Below are 26,148 nucleotides of genomic sequence, written 5' to 3'. Positions count from 1 at the left end.
AAATCAAACAAACTCCCAAGACTTCAGTTAGTAAACTAACTGAATCTGCATTGACTGCAAAGGGCAATCTACACTCCAGAACTCACTGACACATCCCCGAAACCCTGAGAATGCACAGTTGGAGACCCAAAGCCAGACCTATAATGTGCTGCAGAAAAATAACAGCTGCTGTGAGGTCTCCAGTCTTGCCATAGCAGGGACTCTTTGGCAGGTATTTCAGAGTGAACACGTCTAGACCCCCACCCTATTCCCATCCAGTACTGGTGTGTATTTTAACTTGGACAGTGCCCAATCTGCACAGTTAGTGTTTTCCACACAAAAATGCCTGGTTGGTAAACTTCCAAGAAGTTCTATTTAGATTCAATGAAGAACAGCAGCTTTCCATGAAACTTACTTTTCTTCTTTCCTCCTCTCTTTCCCCTCACCCCAAAATAAGATACCTAAAAGACCCATACATTTTCATTTGGAAATGCTACCTGGCGTGCCTCATGGATGTCAGACTTAATCTCTTCTGTCCTTCAAGCAGTGGGATAGTTTCATTAGAAGTCCTTTCGTACCTTGAAAAAATACTTGGGGGGGGGGGGCAAGGAAGGTTACAGAGTGTCCCATTTGTACCTTTTCACTGAACTGCTTTTCCCTCCTCCTGTAGAGAGTGCACCACAGGCTCTGCTGTTGACTTCTGAAAACTCACAGATTTAACACTGTGCTGCTGCTCCTAAGGCTGTAGGGTCACTCAACAACATGAAGGATGAGGAGCAGAATCACAGCTGTGGAGAAGCCACCCCTCCACAGTCAGAATACAGATCTCCTGATGAGCTATTGCCTCAGAGTGGGAGATGCACACAGATTTTACTGGAAACCTCTTATTCTCTTGCATCCAGGTTCCCCTACTTCTGCAAAAGGGTTTTCCCACAGTCTGCAAACCATGTCCTAAATAGCTGAAATTTGCAGCAGCGTGCCATCTCGTTATCAGCTCCCACTTTGTGGTACATTTCTGTCCTTGTTTAGTCCCATTCTACGTCTCCAGAGCAAGAACTGAGCTCCTTCCAAGTTGTAATGATCCTCACTTGTTCACTCCCTCACTAACAGAAATCACTTTGGCCAAAAGCCAGGACTGCAATAAGGGCCAGGCACATACATGGGCAGCTTAAAAGCACCTCAGCTTTGGGAAATCCTGCTGGGCTATAAAAGCTGCCACAAACCCAAATCATATCAAGCAAGGCCTGTCTGATAATTCTTTGGCTCAATCCCCAAACTGGCTGAACTGCTTTTCCATACAAAGTATTTCCAGGTGGGTTATTAGGTCCTGTGTCCCTTCTGTGTTGTATTCTCTCATGGTTGAAAAAGACATTCCTTAGAACAAGCTATTTTTAAAAGAAAAGCAAATATTATCCTTTATATTTCTGGCTTCTATAAACCAGAAGGATACTTTGCAAGACACAAACTGTTCCCACAGAGTAGCACACGGGTCTTATCTGCCCACAGTGTCTGTGCAGGACTTTCAGCTGGGGATACAATTTCCATTTTCACAAGGAGACTGATGCTGGTAGAAGTACCAGTGTGAACAGTCATGCAAGTATGAAGGGTCATGCTCTGTTAAATCTAGTTTCCCTTCCTGTATTTTTATAGCAGCATCACTTGTAGCCACATTTGAGTCTATGCTGCTTTAATTGTAGCAGAGGAGTTAAAAGGAAAGAACTGAGCCAAGCATGCCCCACAGCTGGCTGCTGGCTGAGCTGTGTGAGTCGCAGTGTGAGGAGGCACAAGCCTGGCTCCATGCAGCTCTCCCAGCACACTCGGGCTGCTTTACACATGTGCACACGAGATTCATCAGTAAAGCTCTGCAGAAATCGCTGCACCTATATGAAGCCCCCATGGTGTAAGAGCGAAGCTTTTGTAGGGCTGGTTTGCTGCATTCCCTGTGAGGCTGGGGCAGGCAGACCACTGCCCGACCTGCTGCAAAAATCTATGGTGAACAGGATTGCTGGAAATGGACAAGCATGAGACCTGTACATCTCTAACTAGATACTGCATGACAGAGTGAAGTACAGGAAAGACAGGGTTTTCATTTGAAAACTGAAAAGAAAAAAAAAAAAAAAAAAAAAAAAAAAGTTGTTTGTTGGTTGATTTGAGTCTCTGGGGTGTCTAAAGAGAGGTGGAGACACAACCGTATGAAACTCAGAGGTTTCTGTGAGTTAAAACGAACTGTTTCAGTTTGAGACGCTTGCAGACACGACGATTGGGCCCTGTGTCTCTGGAAACAAAGCACCCGCCGCTGACAGTCCGACCTGCCCGCTGGGCCGGGCAGAGCTGGGTCAGAGGCCTGTCCGGGGAGCTGCCAGCAGCATTCCTTCTGGGCTGCGGGAAGGAGCAAGTGCTGCAGGGAGCCGTGTGAGCTGCGAGCCGCCTCCCCGGGGCCGGGCCGCCTCCCCGGGGCCGGGCCGCCGCCCGGGCCTGCGCTGCGGCCGCGGCCGGTCGGCGGGCAGGCCCCGCACAGGCGCGCTGCGGCGCCGTGACTCAGGCTGCGGGCGCGCTGCTGCCCTCCCGGACTAACCCAGCCCGGGCCCTGATCCCGACAGCGCCCGCTCTGCACACCCTCATCTTTTAACAAAGACAGCGCTGCCAAGCGCGGCTGCCAGCCGCTCACGGCTGCGCCAGGCGCTCGGCCAAAGCTCCCGGCCTGAGCCCACGCCAGCTCGATGGGTCCTAGTGAGACAGCGTGAGGGCTCCTCTGGGCTGCAGAACAGCCTGGGGCCTGGCAGTCCTGGAAAACTGCGGTATTACCAGCCTGGAGACAGCCCCGTGCTCTTGAGGGAGAGCAAAACAAGGCACGAGCTGTTGCAAACACGTCCTGTTTCCTCCCAGTGAATAACAGAAAGCCCCACCCAAATTTCACTCCTCACTCCCACTTTGTGTTAAAAAACAAACACACTCCCCCCCCCCCAAAAAAAAAAAAAAAGGAAAGAAAAGAAAAGTCAACTTTTGCTACTGCGTGTTGTTCTTGCTTCCACGTGATCCAGGCATGTGATTAAATTGTTGATACTTGTTTTTTTATAGGATCAAATTCATAGCTGCTGTAGAAGCTTGTGTAACTTGTCAGAGCAATTCCTTTCCCTGCCAAGTTACTCAGGCTGAGGAGCTTCTCTGTGCCACAGGGTATCCTGCCTATCTCAGCCTTCTCCCTGCACCTGTGGCTCCTTCTCTTTGCAAAGCCACCACTTGTATACATTTTTAGGAAAACAGGCAAAATCCCTCTTAGCTGCCCTGCAGCTCTTGCTGAGAGGCCCCCACTCCATGGTAAGTCAGTACTTTCTTCCAGCCTTTCTTCCTCTTGGAAGCGTTGCTTAAACACAAGAGAAGGATAAGGCTCCACCAAAAAAAAAAAAAAAAAAAAAAAAAAAAAGGCCTAGTTTGCCAGGCTGCTGCGTGCTCTGTTTAGTTTTTGCTCACAGCCTGCACAGCCCTGCCTGTGTGGATCTGTTGAGTCATGTTGCATGGCTGGATGGGATGGGGCTGTTTTCTTCCAGCCTGCTTTCTGCTCCCAGCTCTCCTGAGCCATCAAATGTTACCCATGCTAGGGAGGCACAGTGTTGTTATCAGGCCCCTTTCCCTCCTTGGCAGGCAGGAGCTCTGGGGGATCAAAGGGGCTGTGCAGAACCTGTGTAAGGGAAAGCATGGGGACAGCCTTTCCTGAGGGGGTACAAATAACCATGGCACTGCTTGTGGTGTCTCCCTGTGACCAGTGTGCGACACACTGGCCCACGTCCCAGCTACTTCTCAGATCTTCATAGTTCCTGTGAATAATGGGGGGAGCCTGTGCATCAGTGATGCCTTTGAGCAAGCCTCTGAGATACCTGCCCAGGGCTCTGCTGCTGGAGTTGGCCAGCACCTGATCTCAGGCACTGTATTTACAAACCTGGAGTCCAGCCACAGGTCTGTGGTTACACAGAGGCACGAGCTGCTCAGAAAGTTGTTCCTGCAGCAGTGGTGTCCCCTCCACTCTTATTAAATTGCTGTAGCTGCTTCTACCTACAGCCATCACCAAGCAATGGAGACACTGCATGGTTTTTGAAGCAGGAATCAGGTGTTAACAGTCATATAATCTCATATAATATATATAATCATTATAATCTCCCCCATACAGGAAAAGATTCTATATTTCTATGGGTGTTTTGTTTTGTTTCTGTCAAACTTAAAGCCTGAAGGCAACACTGGACATATGCTTGCTTTTTCCCTTTCCTAGTGTTTCCTCTCTTCTGTACTTTGCCACTCTCTTGTTGGAAAGGTGAATCTTAGAACATAAAAATTTATCATCCCGTCTTTTCATATTGCCTGGATTTGTATAAGAAAGTCACAATCCCTAAAACTCATTGAAATCTCCATGGGTTGTTTCATTCTTTGGGGGAAAAATCGTGGTGTTGATGCTCTTGTGTTTGAAAAAAATGATATTTGGAAAAGCCACATTGCTTTTAATGGCAGTTCAAACTATCAGAACCAGGAAATTCTGTGCTGAAGTAAGAAATCATAAAATTAATACCTTTGTTTGGGTTGGAATAGACTTTCAAAGATCATTTGGTCCAACCCCACTGCTGTGGGGACATCTTTCACTGGGTCATCCAACCTGACTTAACATTTCCAGTGTTGGACATCCACTTCTCTGGGCAAGGGGTTCCAGTGTTTGGATGTCAGTCAGCATACACCATCTCCTCGAAATATGTTTATTTCTAGCTTGTTTAGTCTTTTAGTGTTTGATCTCTTTGATCAAGGCTTGTGTGAGCACCTAGTTGCTTCTCTGGGCTCTAGGACTCTCTCCTGTGGCATGCTAGTGCGAAATTCCTTCTTCTCTCCCAAGGAACTCAGGTGGCTCATGCCTGGTTTGTATCAGACCTCTGACACAGGCTGGGGTCTCTGTGCAGTACTAGTTTCTTTTTGCTGCACAGGAGCCTCTAACTATCTTTATTTTTATTTTATTCCCCTGGCTGGGGAGGGTTCTTTTTTGCCAGATCACCAAACTGTCAGCATGGAGATGCCAATTATCCATAGGTCCCTGAGCAGTTGGTTGGATAGGGTTCAGTGTGTGGTATTCAGGAGCAGTCAGTATCATTTTTCGGGGTTTTTTTCAGATCAGTATAGCTTGTTGTTTCTTGTTGAAAATTACTTTCTGATATTAACAACCCCCTCTCTTCTCAAAACTCTTTTTTTTGTCTTTAGTGATACCAGCAGGAAACACATTTCTAATGGCAGATATTCATAGGAATAATAGACCTTCAGTTTTCCAGATCTCAACTGAAATGTCTATTTCACGTTTCAAAACAAAAAAAAAAAAAAGGTCTGAAATACTTTGAGAAGGTCTGCGATTTTCTGAGAAACCTTATTAAAAATTAATTTTCAGTTCCTTCCCTTTCTCCCTGCCAATATTCTCTGGCAGGTGGGTGTTTTTTCTGGCCAGGAGGGGGGCTAATCCACATCTGTTTTCTTCTTATCCTGACAAGGCCTGTAGGTCAGAGATTGCCCCTGTGCTTGTACTGCTGCTGAGGGCAAAGCTTTTCACAAAAAACCAGTTCAGCTGATTTCATTCTCCCAAATCAACAGCTACCTGCAAAAACAGAGAGAATTATTTTTGCCAGTCTTAGATCTGTCTTATTTCCTCATGAAAAGTTACACAGACTTCTGTGCCAGCCAAGGGAAATGCATCATCTCTCCTCAGTGGTCATTACAATTAACCTGAAGCTGTGAGCCAGAGCTGCACTTCATGAGCCCAGAGCTTTCCCATGCAGGAGCTTTAGCTCTAGTGAGGGGTGCCACATTAGCAATGAGCTTCCAGACTCTCAACAGCAAGTCTGTTGCAATAACTCTGTTGATCAAATAAAGTTCCTGTTCACAGCACACAGCCAAAAACTGTTTTTTGATTGCAGCCTTGAGGGGTATTTCTTGGCTCACAGTCAATGTTTTAAGCAATGTGCTGCTCTCCAAGTCATTACCAATGTTTGAAATCTCTTCCTTCTTACTATTATCCTCAGAGATGTGGAATGAAGACTATTTACCTTTCCCTCATAGTTCATAATGATTATTAAGCCAGGTATGAGGACTTGTGTATGAGAGTTGAATATAGCAGGCCTGTTCTGGCTGTGATACTATTTACAGAAGAAGTGAGTATATTCAGAAATATGGCCAAGTTTTCCTTTCTTTCTTCTCATAACTGTATTTGTGTAAAAAGATTTCAAGATTTCACAATACCATGTTGTATGTGCACTCTGTGCTGGAAACAGTAATAACAAGGTTTCTCACTGCCACATTACAAAGACACTTAAACAAGCCTCTTCATTAATAATCTGCTGCCTATACCTTCAGATTCTAGTGTCTGGTTTCACTGCCACTCATTGCTTCAGCTGCCTTTCCACCCCCCACCAAATTTCAAGTTATTTTGGGTGTCCCACCTGCCCCCTTGGGTCCTACCAGCTCCTATGAAACAGATCCTGAGGCCACCTCAGAGAAGTGAGGAGTGACCGAGGTCCCAGCATAGATGGGGGATGTGAGCCCTTGCAGATGTGTCCACACCACACCCAAAGCAGCTGTTTGCAGCTGGTACCACCACGTGCTGCTGTCCTGTGCCATGCAGGGGTGCTGTGAGGGTAGGAAGGGGGGTATGTCTGCATTGGCACTGGTTTACATGGCAGCAAAAGAGCAAAGCTTGTTCAGCCAGGCTTTGACCAACCTGGCTATGCTGATTCTAACCCTGGGGGCACCGTGGGCTCTACAGACCACCTTCACTTGGTGCAGTGGAAGTGTATCTTAAAGTCCTTCCTGGCTTTCTAGCTACACAGGTGAGCTGTTTTCGAAACAGACTCATTTACTTGAGACTTCCACACATTAACAATTACATTCAAGCTCCTCCATGCCAAAATCTCTTTGGAAAATGCAAGTTGCTGTTATAAGTCACTGCAGACAGTGGGTGGATTTATTGTTTATCTGAATTCTGCATGTAGTAGTTCTCTTAGCCCCTTTTTCCAAGGATGGGAAGATGGCAGTGGTGAAGATCCTGCTGTTGATGGAAGTGGGAACACAGAGAGCAAGCTGCGATGGGTACAGAGCCTGAACTGTCCTCTTCTTCCCAGATCCTTTTAAATTTAAGCTAGGCAGATCACAGTGGAACAACCTGATATATTTGTTCTCTAGATGGAGAGAACTGAATTTTCTCAGGCTTTTTATTTGTCTCCTTTCATAAGCACTACACCCACCCTTAAAAATGAAATGCCTGCATAGCCCATGTGGACTGTACAGTTTTCTCCTGAAAAGCAAATTTTTTCATGCTCCAAAGAATGTGTTTTTTTGCTGGGTACATCCATTTGCACATTCTCCCCATTGGCAAGGTCCTTTATCCTCTGCTTCCAGGTCGCTGTGGCACTACATTGGAGTCTGCAGGAACAGGGACTAATTCATGATTTGTTCATGTGGCACCTACAAAAATGAGGTTTTAATCTAGACACACATCCCTAGTCCATAAATATAATAAATTGACATAATGAAAATGGATAAAATGGGAGTGTATTTCATTGTGGAAATAGTACCTAATATGGGAATAATTCCTAAAATTCCTCAGAGTTCCAGAACTCCTTTCTCCTTTGCTTTTGAGCACTCAAAAGCATGCTCACTGCAAGATGGTTTGTGTTAGGAATGATGACATTTGCTTAATTAAATTTCAGAAATATCTAAGTGGCAGGCCTACTGGGCCAGAATCAAGAACTTTTCCATGTTTTCTGGTGCTCAGGCAATGTTGGTTGGTGACTATGAGTTTTCAGTTTATACTGTCAACAACACATTGCTGATGGCAAATATGATCTAGCCTTTTTTCTGGAAGCCTTATGAATGTCAATCTGTCTTTATAACTTAGCTATGCTATGCTAGCCAAAGAGAGAGCAGCATTAACTAATAATTCTATAGATATGTGAATGGCTTTTATTAATAATATGACCAGTATTTTGTTACTGTTACAGTCCCTGAGAACAAATGCTCTTAACCAGGATCATGCTGCATTTGACTCTCAGCAAGGAACAAGACATACATGCTCCAAAGAAAAAATGGATGCATACAGGTAGGATTATGTATGGCCAGGAGCAGGTATGGATACAAGGTTCTGCTAGCAGAACTGAGCAATGGGAACAGTGTCCCATCTTGCATGAGGCTGGCACCAAGGTTAAGTCAACCTGTGTCAAAACTGTGTCCATGAAAAAAGAGACAGGTCGTTGCCCTGGAAGACTCCCTTCTGAATATGCTAGCTGGAGCCACTTCTGAGGGAGGTCTGCTGCCTCTCTCTCTGGGACATGGCTTAAAGATGTGAAGAGAAAGCTTCTTACCCTCCCACAGCCCTCAGATTGTTCTCCACTATTAATTTTCAGGTAGGCAGCAATGAAGTTGCACCAGGAAGTCCAAGGGCAATCAGGAGACATTTCAGGGCTTTGGGACAATTGGTTAAGGGATCTGGATCACAGGTAGGACCACTCTCTTATCCTACCAATTGCAGGGAATGATAAGGAAAGAAAGAGGAAGAGACAATAGATCAATACCTGACTCAGAGCCTGGTGTCACCTGCAAAATTTGGTGGATTTGATCATGGGTCAGTTTACATGATGGCAGAGCCGCTGGTGGCAGGTAGGGCACACCTGTTTCAGAAGGAGAAAAGGATCTTTGCACTCAATACTTTGAAAAATTTGTTCACCAGAGGGATTGCCAAACACTGGAACTGTCTAGGGAAGTGGTGGAGTTACCATCCCTGGAGGTATTTAAAAGATGTATAACTGTGACACTGAGGGACATGGTGTAGTGGTGCACTTGGAACTGCTGGGTTTATAGTTGGACTCAATGCTGTTATAACTCTTTCCAACATAAATGATTCTATGATTCTATGGCTGCATTCTGGCCTATCCATGTGCCTTTAAAGTCAATACTTTAGATCCTCTCTGTAGTTAGATCAGAACAGTGTTGTCTTTTAAGCAGTAGCAAATGTTCAGATGACAAGAAGACCATATAAAGCTGTGTGTATGTATAAAATGTTGTCAGTTCCCAGCAGTTACCGGGTACTCCTCCAGCTCCAGAGCATGCATACAGCCCCACTCATGTAGCAGCTCCCCCCAGACCTTTTGCCACTCTCCCTGAAACTTGAATATGTGGTACATGCAAGTGGACTTTCTAACAGCACCACATTTCAGCAAGGTGCAGTGTTTGGTGCTAGTGCAGCTCTGAGGGAACTGTAGCTGCCCTGTGTCATCTTTCAGTGATGCTGTCTTTGCCTTTGCTTCTGTCCCTGTTCAATCTGTTTTAATTAGGTTCATCAAAGCCACCACAATACTGCTGCTATGGAGCTCCCCAGAATGTCTGGCCCTGGCAGTACCTGGCACAGTGAGCAGAGGTTGTAGGGCTGCTGTTTGCCAGGTGAGGAGAGCTAATGGAGCTGCTGGGAGCATGTCATCATGGGCTGAATACAGTTTGGGGTGAAAAGGCTAGCACAGGCACTTGGCTGCCAGAACACTCATGGGTGGAGAGGAGCCCTGAGGCAGCACTTTTGTGCCATGTCTTCACTTTGAGGTTTGGATCTGGCCTTGAGGGCATCTCAGGGCCCTGGTAGACTTAGAGGGTGGTATTGGGCCTCTGTGTGTGTGTGTGTGTGTGTGTGTGTGTGTGTGTGTGTGTGTGTGCATTGCTTGGTCAAAGAAACAGCAATTAGTGAGGAGGTGCCTAAAACTGAAGAGAACAGGCAGTACAAGTAACCCAGATGTATCCAACTGGACAAAACAAGTTGTATATAAACAGTCTTAAACTGTTTACAAAGTCCAAAAGAAAGAGGAATACAAAAGATTATTTTTCTGTCTGAGAGCAGAGGACACATGCTGGTTCTTTGTCCCTTCACCAGTGTTGGACAGCTTGCTGCTGGTGATGACACAGTCAGTGCCTGGGGTGTTTTGGGGTGTGGGGCTCCCCATGTTACACAAGCGCTTCCATTGGTCACCCCGGCATTTCTGCAGTCTCTGCCAGATACATCAGGAGAAGCATAACAAATACAGGTACTGCTCTCATTTGACTTCTTTCTATTCTGCCCTTCTCCCTGTATCAGAGCATCCAATCATCCCCTGCCCTGGAGCAATCAGTCATTAACAAGAACCTTGCTACTGCCAGGGCACTTCTCAAGCCACTGCAGTCAAGGTTACTTCTGGTAAAGAGAAAGTGAGTTAGATTTTCATCTGCTGCAAAAAGGAAAGAATGGCCATTTTAAAACTCTGTGGTTTTATTTTTACCCCATACCCATGCAGGACAGCAGTGTAGGGTTGCAGCACTGCACAGAGATGACTTGTCAGAAGCTAGTCTGTCATGATGAGTAAATAAAAACTCATCAAATAGATCCTGTCTTCCCAAGAGAGGGGGAACTTGGCAGAGGACATCCAGAGGATGCAAAGGACAAGCAAACATTGCTAAGATTTGGGCACAGAGTTGCAGATCTCTGGCTAGAGAGAGGAATTGCTTCAGGTGACCAGAGGATGCTTCATGATCCCTCTGTTAGCAGAAAAGGAGCCTGCTGAAGTGTCTCTGGTGCGCATGAGCAGAGGTGGTAATAAAGTAACTGTGCCAGGATCCTCAAGTGCACAGAACCTGCTACAAGGAGATGTGCTCTGGGTTAGTTGATGACAAGCAGAATTCCCAGCAGCAATTGCCTCCTGCCCTGGGATATCTCTTCTACCATTTAGTTCTGAATGAAGCAATTGGACTGTCAACACTCACGGTTGGACCATGCTCACAGGATCACAAGCCCTGTTTCTGCAGCAAAGTAGAGACTGGAGGTGGGCACAACACACTGCTGCCTGTGGGAGAAGGGGAGGTGGAGAGGGGCTAGGATTTCTTTACTGCTAGCTTCTTGGAAGGAAGACTGCAGCTCCTTAGTTAGCATAAAAAGACATGTATCCATGGAGCTGAAGAGCATTCATTTCCTTCCCTAGGAAAAGGACAGAAATACAAAAATATTGGTTGGAAGAGTCCTCTGAAGGTCCAAGGTCACCCAGGCTCCTGCTTAGCACAGGACTATCACATTACACCAAGTCATCCTTGGCATTGTCTAGCCAAATCTTGAGACCCTCCAATGATGGAGAATGCAGAGTCTCCCTCACTGGGACATGCTTTCCTCTAATGTCCATTCTCATCTCCCATGCTCCAGCCTGGTTTTGTTGCCCCCCATTTGTCCATCTGTTGCTTCTAGGATGGATTGGGGTCTGTCAGTCTCCCACTGACAAAGGTATGATTTGTAACAAGGTCCTGTTGGATCACCTCTCCATCTCCCTGGCTCTGGACTAAACCCACCCAGCTCCCCCAGCTCTGCTCCTAGCTCGTACGCTCTGCCCCAGCTGTCTCAGTACCCCCCTGACTGGGTCTGCTTGCACTGAGGGGTCCAAAGCAATGCAGAACATCATAGTGGTTCAGTAGGGATGTTCCCTCTGCCTGCTACATGCCTCCTCCTGCAATCTGCCAGGCACTTTGTCCTGCTGGCAATGCCAGCACATGCTGGGCTCAAACAAGGTCTGACCTGTAATTATAGCAACATGAAAAGCAGCAGAGGTCTCGTTCACTACACTGGAGTTACTACAGTAAGCAAACAGTTTCAAAATCCAATTTCATAGACACAGAGATTACATTAATCTCTTTTAATAGCTAAACAATTCAGTTTTCAAGATAGGACAAAGCATGGGATATTCATGACAAAACTGGTGCTTCAAAGGTGCCTACATCAGATTTAGAATCCTAACTCCTAAGCTCCTAATGGTAGAACCGATTGTATCTTTTCATACAGTAGTGCTACAAAACTTGCATTTAATCTCTTTATATAACATGCTGTAGCTGCCTGGGCTTGCCTGTGGGAAGCAAATGTAGATTGTCTTTGCCTTCAAATACCTTATGAGGAAACCTACCCCACTCTCACCAACTGATCTTGGGGGCCTGTGGAATGATAAAAGCTCAAGTTATCAAAGTATCTGTAAACTGGCTTCTGATTTCTCTCTGGAGCACCTCCCTGAATCTGGACCCTTTGATTTAAGGTAGCTTCTTACTTTCACCGTGTCTCAACAGGCAGGAAAGGGCATAGTTTTAATTCCTGTTGGCTCAGTCACATTAGCTCAACATGACTGAAAAATCCTTTTCACCTCTAGAAACTCAAAAGTGAATGTGGATCTATGTTGGAACCTTGTGCCCTTGTAGTAAGTACTGTGTAATACACGGGGATGTTTCTATACTGCCAAAAATATTGGTGTAAAATGCTTTTCTTGTTGACACTGTTTTGCTTGGAGAACCCAAATTATCGGTCCTGGGGAAGGCACTATTTATTGAACTAGAGAACCTATGTCCAGGGCAGAGCTGTTCCAAATGGTATTTGAGTTGAATCTCCAAAATTCAGGTAGGATTAGGCTAAATAGAGGACTGTGAACTAGAGAGACTGAGATGTTGTCCATAATGGTTTAATCTCACCTAGAACAGTTCTGCTTCTGTGCCTCAAGTCCTAACAGATCCTGCCCCATTTTTCTGTCCCCCTCCTTTACACCAGAACTGGCAGTCATCTGATGCTAATACAAAATTATATAGAGACTTCAAGCCAGCCAAATTTTCTTCACATTCACCCAGAAGGTGTGGAGGAGATTGAAACACCACTAGCTTCTATCAGCTTAATCATGATACCTATCTCTCAGGTAGTGGTAAAAACGTCCCTGTGTCTCAGTGCCACGCTACCCTGTGGTCGCAGGGTGATGTCAAGCAAAAGCAGGTGACAGTGTCTTCATCTGCTTGGTCTTTTTCCATCCAAACAAAAATCTGGGTCCAGAGCCTTCCCCTGATGCTCCTGTATCAGCCTGAAATAGCCAGGCTCTGCTGCTGGGAAAGTCCCTTACCCTTCAGTGTAACTATTCTGCTGTAGGGGTAACCTGCCCTAGTGGTGGCCTGGCTGTCAGGAATGGAGCTGGCATGAGCAGCTGTCTCTTTCCCCTCCTGACTCAGAGAGTGTCTGGCCTGGGACTGCACTTGCACCATGGTGCAGCAGCAAGCAGGAGCCACAGCAGGAGAGAGTCAGGACTGACTGACCTGAGCAGTATTTCTTGGGCAAATTACATGAGAGTCTTCCTTTCCCTGGCCCATTACTAACATGGCAAAAATCAGTGGGAAAATGCCTGGGCCTTAAATATACAATGAGCCTTTCCCCACCCATTACCACCTAACTGATAAGCTGCTCCAGGCTATCTTGTTTATGTTTATGAGTGTTTAATCCCTCGTAGCATTTGCGTTTGCCTTGAAGCTCCAGGCAGCTGTGTGCTGTAGTGTGCTGAATTTTTGTGCTGTAACTACAAACAGATGTTTGAAGATCTGCTTTGAAGCAAATCTATGCCCTCTACATTCTCTCCCAAGACTCCTCAGGAACAGTATGCATCACTGTATTCAGAGCAAAGCCTTGAAGGGCAGTGAGAGAGGAGACACATAGGAATACTTAGCAGTGGAACAGGAACACTTAGTCACATATCTGCTGCATAAATCCTTCACAGCTTCGGACATCAGCATGCATAAAAAAATTTGCAGGGCCTCATTCCTGCAAAGCAGCTGCTGCTGTATGCACATTTTTTAGGCTTGCCTATCCTAAGGACAGACTCACTAGCCAGATCCTTGTTGCCCTCAAGAGCTATTTCCTTCAGCCTAAATAATTTCCCTGATACCAAAAATCTCAGGGTGAGCAGAAATAGTAAAACCTGAGCAATGTGCACAGATGGCCCTTGCTCACTTCCACTGCTTCTGCCAGCTGCTCCTAGGTGTGGAAAAGCTTCAGAAGGCAGACTCAAGTGACATTAAGTAATTTGACTCTCTTTCAAAAGCTCAATTTAGTCAAAACCTGTGAGATATTCCATGATACTTCATGTTACATGCAAAGTAATGGGGAAGCTTTAACAGCTTCTGCCTCAGGCAGCTCCCAGTTTATGTCAGAACACAACAGAAAGGCTGAGAGGGAAAGGTAAGATGGCAATGGTGAAAGCAGCCAAGATTATGTGGTGATTACTGTGTGGGAGGTTGTAGCCAGGACTCTCAAATGACTTAAACCACAGTGGTATGGTTTCAGTTTTATTTCTTCTTTTCTCACATTTTGAGGGAGAAGAAGGTGTGTCTGGAAGTTTAGATGCTAGCTTGGAACTTGGGTGATCTCCATCCTAGTTTCTGTTTTGCCAGTGACTGCCTTGTGTAAGCTGCTCCCATCCTTCTGCCTTTTGCCCCTCATTCTCCAAGGAAAACATGCTTCCATACCTCTGAGGTGTGTGAGATGAGCACCTGTGAGGAATTCAGCTACACTAAGAGAGAGAGTCATATCAGACCCTGAAGTGGTTTGGTCTGCATTACCTTTTCACAGTAGGCAATGGACAGCAAAGGGGATCCTCCAGAGCACTCCAGAGTAGCTAACTTTCAAATGCAAAGAAATATTTGACCTGAACTGCACAGGGAACTGATGTGCTGTAAATCTCTCTAATTCACTCTGCAGGATGCTTTTTCTTAATTCTGCTTCATTTCATACTGCTCGCATTTCTTGCTTAAACATGAAAACTATTCATATCTTTATTTATAGAATTCTTCTTTATTTGCTAGTAACCACTCTTTTTTCTTGCCTAGTTCCATTTCATCTGATACAATTATTCCTCCCTTCCTCCTCCTCTTCATCCATGAGTTCAGGGGATGACAAAAGCATCTGTCTGGGAGCCTGGAAGCTGCTTGCTGTACCCCTGTTTACCCAGCACCCCTAAAGTGGCCTGAGTGGAGAAAAGAGGCCATTCTGGGGGGATAGCTGACTTCTGGGCCTTCCCCTGAGGATTACACTGTGTACATCAGGTCTGTAGTTAACAAATCTTGTCAGAGGTAGTGGTTTCTGCAAGTAATGTACAGCAGATCTTTGAGCAGCAATGAAATTTGTAATTTTTTTTTTTTGACATCTACAACTTAAGTGGAAAGAAAGTGTGATTCTTGCCTTGTGTTTGCAAGTGAAACCTTATCAAGGACAGAAAAGAAGATGCACCTCTATTTTTTTAATCTTCTGCACTGCACAAACAGTGTTTTTCCAGTGTAAGCTGAGAGGTGTAAGGCTCTGTGGGAGTGATCTCCTTCTAGGAATGTATTTCATGTGGCTGTGAGTGGCTCAGCAAAATAGAATGAGAAAAAAAGAAAGAGGACCAAATAACTGAAAGAGTGAAAGCATCCAGTGAACGAATCCCCACATTAAATCTCCTGTTTCTCCAAAAGAAAGGAAACCTTTCCCAAGGAGCTGACACCTACTTCGAGTGTTTTGTGTTTTTTCTTGAGAACAGCCAAGTTACACTAGGAAGTATGATCTGCCCAATCATAAGTCAAAACAAATAAATATTCTTGGGGTTTGCCTTTTGCCTGCTCAGTGCCAGTTTTTCTGTGCCCAGCATGAGTCTTTTAATAAATTCTCTGCAAACGTGGAGGCCAGGGAGGTAGCTCCATGGCCCTGTTACCTCCACAGTGGCTGATAAAACACAGAAGAGCTCAGCCAGCCAATGACCCCACATCCCAACAGGCTGGCACTCCAATTTTGACCTTGCTAGCTGTTCTCAGTGCAAGGTTTCATGCTTGATCTTGTCTTTTGAGGAGGGACTATGTCCAGTTCCCTTGTAGAAAGGGTGATTTTTAAAATTGTCCTTATTTGAAACAAAATAACTGTTGGGCAGCAGTGAAAACAGAGAGCTGAATGCAGTCTGGTGTGTGCTGTGCTCATGTGATGTGGCTGGGCCATGAGTCCATTTTGCTCATTTCTGTTTGGTGGTAAGCTGCTCTGTAGAGTATTTTTCCTTTATCCTGGAGCTTCCTCCCAGGACCCTGCCAGTAACTTGATCTTGCTTTGATAACCCATCATGCAGACACGACATGAAACTGTAGTCCTAATGACCTGTGTGATTTAAAAATCAAATGACACTTTCTCAAGAGAAATTCTTTAGTTCCAGTGTTTTCCTAAGATAATTATACCAAAGCAGCATATTACCCTCCCCTGTAGTTTCATTTATTGCTCACTTTGTCTAAACTCCTGCATGCCATTGCACTGCATTATTTTGTCATGTTCCACCCCATCATTTCAAAATAGCTTCCCTGTTTGTTTAAAAGTACAGAAAAAGCTTTAAAGACTTGAGGAAAGTGATGCCATATACTTTGTGTAATGATGTACAGCCTGCTGGTTCAATTTCACTGCCTTGTAGCACCAAATCATGAAACTCTTTGCCTCTTCATCTTGCCTGTCTTCTGAGCTAGCAAGAGATAAACAGGAAAAAGGGGAGACACCTTCTGTTTGATATTGTCTGACTCTCAAGTCAGTTTGGGCTCTGATATTAATAACTTCCTGTTTTGCTGTAAGTCTTCTGATAAGTGAAAAGGCTCTGTGTGCTTTGACTTTTCATCCTGAACTTAGGCAACTGCCTGACTAGTGTATTCCCTGGGCTGCAAATTCCAGTTTGATGCTTACCTCCAGGCCAGAATTTTTGAGCTGGAATTCAAATCACTGAAAATGTAGGTGCCTAAATGCAGTTAGTTGCCAATATACAAATGAACCAACAGCCAAACACTTGCTGACCCTGTAAGTGTCTTGAGACTTGAGATGGCAGAATCTATACAAATCAGACTAATTTTATTTAGGAACTCAAAAAAGCATCCTGCTTTGAAATGTTGGGCTGTTGTTCATTGCTCAGGATGTGCTCAGAGCTAGAAACAGGAAAGAGGATCTGCAAAATAATGTGGAGAAAGGTGCATTTGTGTAATAACACTTGAGCAAGATGCTTGTGAAATGTAGTTTGTGTTGCATTGCATATTTTTTCACACAGGCTTAAAATAGTAAGACCTTTTCTTTTCCAGCTATCTGTAGCAGGTTTACCCTGGTGGGTGCCAGGTGCCCACTAAGCCACCCTATCATTTGCTTTGCCAGTGGGACAGGGGAGACAATGAGATGGAGAACAACCAGAGGGTGAGATCAGGCAGTTTTATTACAGTGAAAGCAAAGAAATAAATGAGAATCTGCACATGCATAAGAGAAGGGAAAAGCCAGTCTCTACTTACCATCAGCAAGCCATGCTCTTACACTTCTGGGAAGCAAGGCTTCAGTAATGGTTCCTTCTATTAGTCCACAGGCCAGTTTGTTAGGGCTGTTTACCTGTTCAGGGATAAAGTCCCAGGCAATGGAAGATGATAGCCTAGGAACCTACCCAAATCCCTCCACACACCCTTCAACCCAGGAACTGGGTACCTCAGGGCACATTTTAACAGCTCCTCACTTAAAGGCTGTTTTCTCTTGCACCAGTATGATGGCAAATTCCATTAATTCCATAGAATAACAACAGTGTTGGCTAATAATATTAACAGTATCAGACAGCTTATATAAGGATTGGCAATGACCATGGAAGTCTGCATTAAAAAAATCATTCAACATACAATCTCTATTAGAAAAAGGAAAGGAAAAGGAAAAGGAAAAGGAAAAGGAAAAGGAAAAGGAAAAGGAAAAAGGAAAAGGAAAAAAAAAAAGGAAAAAGGAAAAGGAAAAAGGAAAAAGAAAAAGGAAAAGGAAAAAGGAAAAAGGAAAAAGGAAAAAGGAAAAAGGAAAAAGGAAAAGGAAAAAGGAACAGGAAAAAGGAAAAGGAAAAAGGAAAAGGAAAAAGGAAAAAAATTATGTTCCCCACACCAGATCCGAAAACAACATCATCACAACACAGAACAAAAATGGACAAACTACACAAAATCCACCCCTAGACCCTTCACTACAATTACAGTGCATATTCCCCACTATCATTCTACTTGCTAACACAGTTTAATACTTGTTTTCTCAATATTTCTCCCAATTAATATCCTTATCGCAAAGTCCTTGTGAGTGCCTGCATTCTCCACCAAAAAATGTCGTGGTTTGACAGTGGCCAAATGCTAGGCACCCACAAAAGCTGCTCACTCATCCTCCCCTGCCACAGCTGGGCAGAAAAGAGAAAAATTTAATGCAGGCTTCATGAGTTGAGATAAGGACTGGGAGAAAAAATTCCAAGGGCAAAGCAGACTCAACTTGGAAGCACAAAGTGAGTTTATTACTAACAAAGTCAGAGGAGGATAATGAGAAGTAAAATAATCTGTTAAAACATCTTTCCAGCCCCTCCCTCCTTCCCATCCCCAGGGAACAGGGCAGGGGGCAGGGCATGGGGGTTTTGGTCAGTTCATCACCCGAGATTTTCTTCCACTCCTCAGGGAGAGGAGCCCTTCCCCTGTGAGGCCGTGGGGTCCCTTCCACAGGAGAGAGTTCTCTATCAACTTCTCCAGTGTGTTTCCAATATCATGAGCAGCAGTCCTCCCAAAACTGCTGTGGCATGGGTCACTCTTCCACGGGATGCAGTCCCCCAAGGACAGGCTGCTCCAGCCTGGAAGCAGGGACCCCCTCTCTTTCCCAGCTCTCCCACTGGAGCACAGCATCCTCCAGGCTTCCACCTGCTCTGGTGTGGGCACCTCCCCCAAGGGCTATGGGTAGATCTGTGCATCCCCCATGAATCCCCACAGACTGTGGGTGGATCTCTGCATCCCCCATGGATCCCATGGACTACAGGGACACAGCTGCTTCACCATGGTCTCACCACAGCCTGCAGAGGAATCTCAGCTCAAGCACCTGGAGCACCTCCTCCCCTCCTTCTGCACTGACCTTGCTGTCTCCATGTTGTTTCCCTCACATGTTCTCACCTCCTCCTCTTCTCTAGCTGGAATTAACCTGTGCACGCACCTCACTTTGTTTTGATTTTCTTCTTAAACCTGTAGTCACAGAGGCATTACCAACCTTTCTAATTGGCCAGCCCTGGCCACAGCATGTCCATCCTCAGAGCCATCAGGAACTGGCTGTGCTGGACATGGTGGAAGCTTTCAGCAGCTTCTCACAGAAAACACCTCTGTGACCCCCCACCCAACTACCAAAAATTAGGCCATGCAAAACTGACACACTACAATTTATTCAAATAACTTTCCCTATGAATTGAACTATTTCCTGTGGATAATACACTGTTTTGCTACCTGCTGCAGAGGTAGAGTCCCCCTGAATGCCTAATGCCTGTGTACTGCTGCTCTGCATGACTGGGAACTGTCTCCTGATCACAGTGTGAGACAGGAAAGCTTAGACTTAGCAGTTCTATGAGATTTACAAATCATAACAGCTAATCAAGATTTAAAGCAGCTCAGGACTGAAAAGGCTAGCAAGTGGTCCAGCTGTGAGTTAATTCATTAGTTGCAGTAAATATCACTGAAAGAGCTTGTCAAAAGGAAATGTGAAGCAGCTGAAAAGAATCATCCTTAAAGTGAATGTCAGAGGCTTTTGCAGCTGTCATCCTGTGGACTGGAGACTCTGGGCATTGGAGAGAAAATGAGGGTGAAAGACATAAAAATTTGAGTACAGAGTATAAAGTACCAGTTCCCACTGAGTGATTATAAAGGAAGCAATCTCACCACTACAGGGACCTAATTAGAGACTGAATCTCACAACCATCTAACATCTCCTCCAGGACTCTGAGAAACCCAAACCAACGAATGCAGCCTGCTCAGAGCAGCAGCTGGAGGAGGTTCTGCTGCTTCAGCAGCACGATGGAGTACCACATTTGTGTAGCTGGGGGCATTTCCAGTGTTCTTGTGTCCTGCTCAGTGCTCACTTAGGTCCAGAGAAGCCACATCATTTTCTTGCCTGTCAGCACAGCATTGCCCTAGTCCTACAGAAGGCAACAGTAGGCTTCCACTGCCACATACCTGAGCATCACAGAGGAAAGGCACCAGGACCCTTTCCCCCAGACAGATGTAAGAGTTAATTGTCAACATTAACAGGACAGGATTTTCACATTTTTATGACTGATCTGATAAATCACTATTTTTCTTGCTCTCCTAGATGTGCAGAACAATGTGAGTCCTCAGGCCTTCTGGAGATACCAGTGCTGTCAGTCAGAGATTCCATATATGATTCACTCATGCCTTGGTGCAGGGCTCAGCTCCACCTCACTCCAGCTATTGCCCATCTGAGACACTGTCACCCTTCTCTCCATCTTTGTGGAAATGTGGAAACACTGGTTTTAGTTTGACATTAATCTTTGGCAGCAATGCCCACTCCTGCTCTAGCTGCTCCATCCTACCTCTGAGTTGCAGTCCATCACCTCATCATTGGTATGCCAAGCAGGCAATTCTCTGAGTTGGGTCTTTTCTTTGTCTGGTGATGATTTCTAAGCAGCAACAAGTTTTCACTGGATTTTATTTATGACTGGTTCATTCTGGGTGCTGGTCCTCAGCACTTCCCTCCTGATGCCAGGAAGGGTTGTTCCAACAGGAGCCATGCTCTAGGGTAGGTGAGCAGCAGGGTCAGCAAGCAGGAATTCTTGTACCAGGTACTGCCATGACAGGAACTCCTAACCCTGTGAGGGTTCACAGGCTGCAGGGATGTCTTCCATTATCACTACTCTTAGCAGGGATATTTTTCTCTAGCAGGATTTTCCAGGCATAGGGAAGGTCTGTGTCTTCTGAGACAACTCAGACAGCTCAGGGAAGAGAAGGGATGACTGCTCAAGATGCACAGATGTATTGTGTTTGGGGGCCATTGTTTTATGGGTTTCCTCTGAAGCTGGGAGGAGATAGGTGACCTGCCCAGAGAAAGCTCAGCTGACATCTGACATGGACATTTTCATAGCCAAGATAAATGGAGGCCTTTTGTTTTGTTCTAGGGAAAGCAAATTACTAGTGTCAGACCAGGCTAGCCTATATCTTTGCCATATGAAACAAGCCTAAACCACTTCATTTGAGGTTGTTATTTATTTGGGTCAATATGAAAAATTTCTAGCATTTATTTTCCATTTTTGGCTGTCACATGCTGCTGTCTTCATTCCTATGTATGTGTTTTCTTCTCTAACATTCCAGATCTCCTCTCATGCAATATTTTATATCCTTATTAAACTGATGCTGAAGATGGAGAATATTAGTTACCTTCCATGACCATTCTGGCCATAATGACTTTCTTTGCTTGACAAGCTGATTACTTTATCAAGGTGAATGTTAAGTCTTTCTGGAGTATCTCTGTGTGTCTTGTGCAAGACTGAATTTGCAAGCTGGTTTTTTATTGAACATGCAGCTTCTCCAGACACAGAATATATCTTTGAGGGGATATGTTTCCCCCCACTTTCCTTCTGAGAGTGATGTTGCTGCAGTTTATACCTATAAGATTTAGATGGTTGTATCTCGGAATTTGACAAGCTAGTGGATGGCAAGCAAACCCAACTGATGAAATTCCATTGATAAAGAAAATTCTCATCCAAGCAACTACCCAGAAAAGTGGAGATTAGGAGTTATTAAGAACTGCACCAAGTCTGCCAAAGCTGCTGGGGATGTGACCAAGACATTTCTGTGGAGCCAAAGAATCACTGCAGTGCCTGCTCCCTGCTGCCCTTCATCAGCAGGTTTGGAAGAGCAGCACCTCAAGGGAATGATGAGGCTGATGGGCTCCCCAAAGTACCAGTTACAGGCAGTAGGGATCAGTCAGGAGCCTTTGTGACAGCTTTGCAAAAAATGGCTTAACAGTGCATAGACTCATTAAAATAGGAAAGAAACTTCCAGTCAATTGTTACTGGGGTTGGTGTCCCAGATTGCCACTGGCATGGGCAGTCCCTAGCCCCGTTCACAGAGCCAGTGCACAGCACAGGATCCAAGTGTGTCTCTGCTTGCCAAAGTGGCTGTAGGCAGAACCAAACTTTGCCATGCACAAGCCACCCAGGCCTCCAGTAAGCTTCAAATGTTCATATCCTGTATGAGCCCTGAAAGAGGCCAGACAGCAAATGCACCAGGGAAACTGCAGCATAAGTAGTGCCTTCAGACTGTCCATTGGATATAGTTGTGTCACAAAACTCAAGTAAATAAAATGCATTTCTTAGGAGTTCCTGAGAGTGAACAGGTTGTGTTGTTTGTGAGCTGCAAGCCATATCAAATGGGGTGGATCTTCCACAGAGAAATTGCTGCCTCTGGCCCCAAAATATCCTTGTAAGAAGGTAAGAAAAACATCCACATTTCTCTTAATTCTTTCTAGATGGTACATTATGAGCAACTATAGATATTAGGAATTCAAGAAACATTACTAAGCAACACAAAGAACAGAAAACAGTGTGTATTTTCTGAAAAGATTGGGGGAAAAGTCCTGTGCCACTGAATGCTTTGGGGGAATAAGTCCTAATAGCTGCAGTAGCCAAATGCCACTTGGGACCAGCCTGTGAATAATTCTTTTGTAATATTATTTGGTGAATGTCTTAACATCTTGAGCTCATTGCAGCAAAGAAAAGAAAAAGTTGGCCAGTGTTGCTTTCTGGTGGTACAGGTACATTAATTTCTCTAACCCTGTGTGATGGTATCTGACCATCTTGGATACCTGAGGGGGCAGGTTAAAAGGAAAGCAATGTGGTTTTCAAAGGCACCTATTTCCATTGAGTGTGAACCTCATTTACTGTTAGGAATAAATCTTTTCCTGGCATATTGTAACAGAAACAGTAAAATAAACAAAAGCATGGTATACTTTGTAAGATGAGGCAAGCCTTTGTAAGAGGTACCTTTGTAAGATGAATCTCAGGGCTACACTGCCCACAGGCAAACCAGCTCTGGGTACCATGTGAGCACTGAGGGCAAATGCTGGGCTGCTCTTTTCCCAAGCAGATGCTGTCCTGTGGTTTCTCTCCTCACAGGAGGAAGGAGCAAAAGCAGCTTTTACCATCCAAGCGCATGACATTCCTGCTGCTCCTGGGTGGAAAAGAAAGGAAGCTCTTCTGCCTCTCTGCCTGCGAGGGAAGGAAGCACTGACTATTGGTGTGAGGGGCAGGAAGCTGTCTCAGGGCTTCAGGAGAACCTTGTTCTCCGCAGGGAGCTGCCCCAGCCATTCCCAGTATGCTGGGATGCCCTGGCCTGCCCCTCGCAGGCTCCCCCTCTACTCTGCAGCTCCGAGCTCTGCTACTTTCTGTCCTTGACGCTGCTGCCAGCAGCTTCAGAGGAGCAGAGGGTCTCCATCGGAGATGTAGGAGATGAAGAAAGCATCTCTGCAGTAAGGGCTGCAGGCAGCAGCAGCCACCAGCCTGCCCTGCAGCCGGCAGCGCTCTGCCTTCCCCGTTGTTGATTATGTGACGCCTGTTTTCCTGTCTCCCTGCAGGAGGGCTGGCTCTCGGGACACTCCTCCTGGGGGGCTGCCAAGGACGGCGGCAGAGCCCTCCCGCCCAGGGCGGCGGCCCCGGGCACACGGCACCGCCCGCTGCTCGCCCGACCCTCGCTGCCAGCGGAGACCCGCTTCTGCCGGAGAGGCAAGGTAGCCTCGCCACTGAAAATAGCTGGGACGGCGGCCAGCCCAGATTAATGGCATCATTAACGTCCCCAGTTTATTTATAGGCTTAAAAATGCCTTGGACCTGCGAACTGAGCACAGTTGCTCCGTGCAAGGCAGGGACTCACAGGTCTCCTGCTTCTGCCTTTCCCCTTCCTGCTATTTCATTCTGATTGCTGGGACGGTAAAGCCTCCGGAGCAGGCACTGTTTCTCATTGTGGAGCTACTTTGTAAACCTTCCTAACTGAAGGGATACATACAGATACTTTTTTTTTTTTCCCCAGTAATGCTATATTTGTCTGATCTCCTTCCTCCATCAACATTTTCTGTGCACACTGTGTCCTGTGGTCCTCTTTTTGATGAATTCCTGAGGCAAAGGCTAAGCAGCCATCACAGGAATTAGTGATTTCCTACCTCTGAGTTCTGTGGGAGCAAGACTGAGATTCTCATAGCTGTGGAGAGCATGGAGAGCACTGAGGACATGTAGGGCCCTAGTGGGAAACGCAGATGCAGTTAGTGATCATGGAGCTCTTCCAACAAAAGCCAGCACAGCTAGCCCAGCTCCCAGGGCTAGCCCAGTCCTTCAGGAGCCTCATGGGACTGGTGAGAAAAGAAAAAACCACCCCCAAGTGTGTTGGGCCCAGAAGAGGATATTTTAGCTCGTGACCTGTGGCCATACTGCCTGACCTGTTTCCCAGCAGTCAGTGAAAGGTAAGTGAGAAAGGAGATGTTGTCAGCAAGCACAAATCCAAGGGACATGCTGTGTGACTGGGAGATAGGTGGCTCCATGAGAGAAAAAAGTAAAAATGCCTGTCCTCACACCCAGAAGCATGGATCACCAGTGTGGAAGCTGAGGTTGTTTCAGAGGACAGCCACCCTTCACTGTTGCTTTTTTGTTGTATCAATCTGAGATAAACTCCTGTGTCAGTCTCTGCTTGGCCCTTATATTCTAGGGATGAAATAAAGAACCAGCAGAGAACCACTCATATCTCTGTTGTCTTTTTTTTCCTCTCTGGGCAGTGAGGAAAGTACTTTAGGACACAGTGAAGGAGCCCAACATGGTGGAAGGAAGGTTTCTCTGCCACTACAGGTAAAGCCACAACCCTGAGGTGTCCTCACCCTGCCAGCAGCTGGTGGTTTTGAGGCATCTTCGGGCCTTGCTTTCCCCTTCTCCTTCCCATTTGGGTTCTTGGCTCCAGATCTCCTCCATCCCATCTTGGCCAGGCCCCAGCTTTCCTGGGATGGGGCTGTGATGAGGATGGGAATGCCTGTTCACATCTCACTTTCCACATCTGTTAAATGGGCCCATGACACTCCACCAACTTTATATGGAAGTGTTCCAGACCAGGTTGGATGGGTCTTTGAGCAACCTGGTCTGGTGGAAGGTGTCCCTGCTCATGGCAGGAGAGCTGGAACTGGATGATCTTTAAGGCCCCTCCCAAGCCAAACCATTCTGTGGTTTTCTACAGTCCTTTGGAAGGCAAAAGCAGACATGCAATTCTTCAGCCATCCAATGATCCAAACTGGGAGAGTATTTCCAAGCCTGATCTACATGGGATTCTAGTAATTTTAAAGGCTTCAAGGAAAAGACAAGTCATATGCAGCACCTGAGACAAAGAGGGGGAGAGGGAAAAGAGTCATGTTTAACTGTACTCTATTTATTCCAGGAAAGAGACACATTTTATATGGTTGTGTCTCATCTAAATTCTAGAACATCTGACCAGAAAAGTCAATGCAACTTTCTCACTAGACAGATGTCAGACTAGGGGAGTGTCTTGTGACAAAAGAGACCATCTGCATCTCAAACTGATTACCTGCTTTGAAAAGTGAATACAAAAAGTAGAAGTTGCTTTTTTTAACAAGATGTCTGAACTTCATTTCAGCTCTGGGACACCTACCCCTGAATGCTGGTGCTACTCAGCTTCTGTGGCAATACTCACCCCTGATACAGAAAGCAAGTGCTGGGCTTTTTTTCCTGTTTCAGCGGGCTACACCCAGTTGTAACCATATTTAACCTTCCTTTTTCTAGCTGCCAACACTGGGTGGCACTAAGTAACTCCTTGTGACATTTTACAAAATTGACTAAAAACTTGGATCACACTGATTTGGCTCCACTATGTCGCGACAGCAAATGGTTTTGTTTGAGAAATTTTGGATCATATGGCTGCTGCATAGAAACATCTGACTTGCATGGCATGTTTTGTACTTCCCTGGTTTGTTTGGTTGTTAAAACTTTCATGAAACTCTGGCCTTACAGCCTAGCAAAGGTTCAATGTGCTGTTGGACTTGAAAGCCAAATTTCCTGTATTGAGTTGAGAGTTTATGGAATTCTTGAATATATGCACCTGAATATCCAATCTGTATTTTATGCCAGAGTTTTAAATAAGTCTGACTGAAAGACTGAGGTTGGAAGGCACCTCTGGAGATCACCTAAGCCAAGTCTTCTCCTTGAGCCAGGTCAGCCAAAGCAGGGTTAACCAGGTGGTCCCCAGAGGGTTCCAGGATCCTGTTGCCAGCCCCAGAGTTTCCTTGTCAGTCTCTAAGCAGAGCCTGGACACTGCCATATCTGCTGGCCAGCACTGCCAGCTGTGCTCTGTAAAAGTCCTGCTAAAATAAATCAGCTTTAAAAGAAGCAGCCCCACAAACACATGGCTGTCACCCCCACTGGCTGTGCTCTCTCTGTAAGTGTCCCAGTCACCCTTTAACCAGCCTGTAATGGCTCCAGAGCTCTGGTAGATGTTGGTGGGTATGGTG

General features: G+C 45.6%; 1 protein-coding gene across 1 annotated transcript in view; it reads left to right on the top strand.

Moving 5' to 3' along the window:
* The window catches only part of LOC306798117 (uncharacterized protein), a gene marked incomplete at its 5' end in the record, with an annotated part of 60,852 nt that extends 36,712 nt beyond the window's left edge, over positions 1-24,140 (top strand). The window contains one exon of the mRNA XM_079297983.1: positions 23,228-24,140. Within this exon, the coding sequence (XP_079154109.1) occupies positions 23,228-23,460 (233 nt within the window). The 3' untranslated portion in view covers positions 23,461-24,140. The remainder of the gene's footprint in view (positions 1-23,227) is intronic.
* Between the last annotated feature and the right edge of the window lie 2,008 nt (positions 24,141-26,148).

This window comes from Erithacus rubecula (genome assembly GCF_903797595.1).
Source record: "Erithacus rubecula genome assembly, chromosome: 1".
NCBI classification, from domain to species: Eukaryota; Metazoa; Chordata; class Aves; order Passeriformes; family Muscicapidae; genus Erithacus; species Erithacus rubecula.
This window is presented reverse-complemented; position numbering and strand designations above follow the sequence as displayed.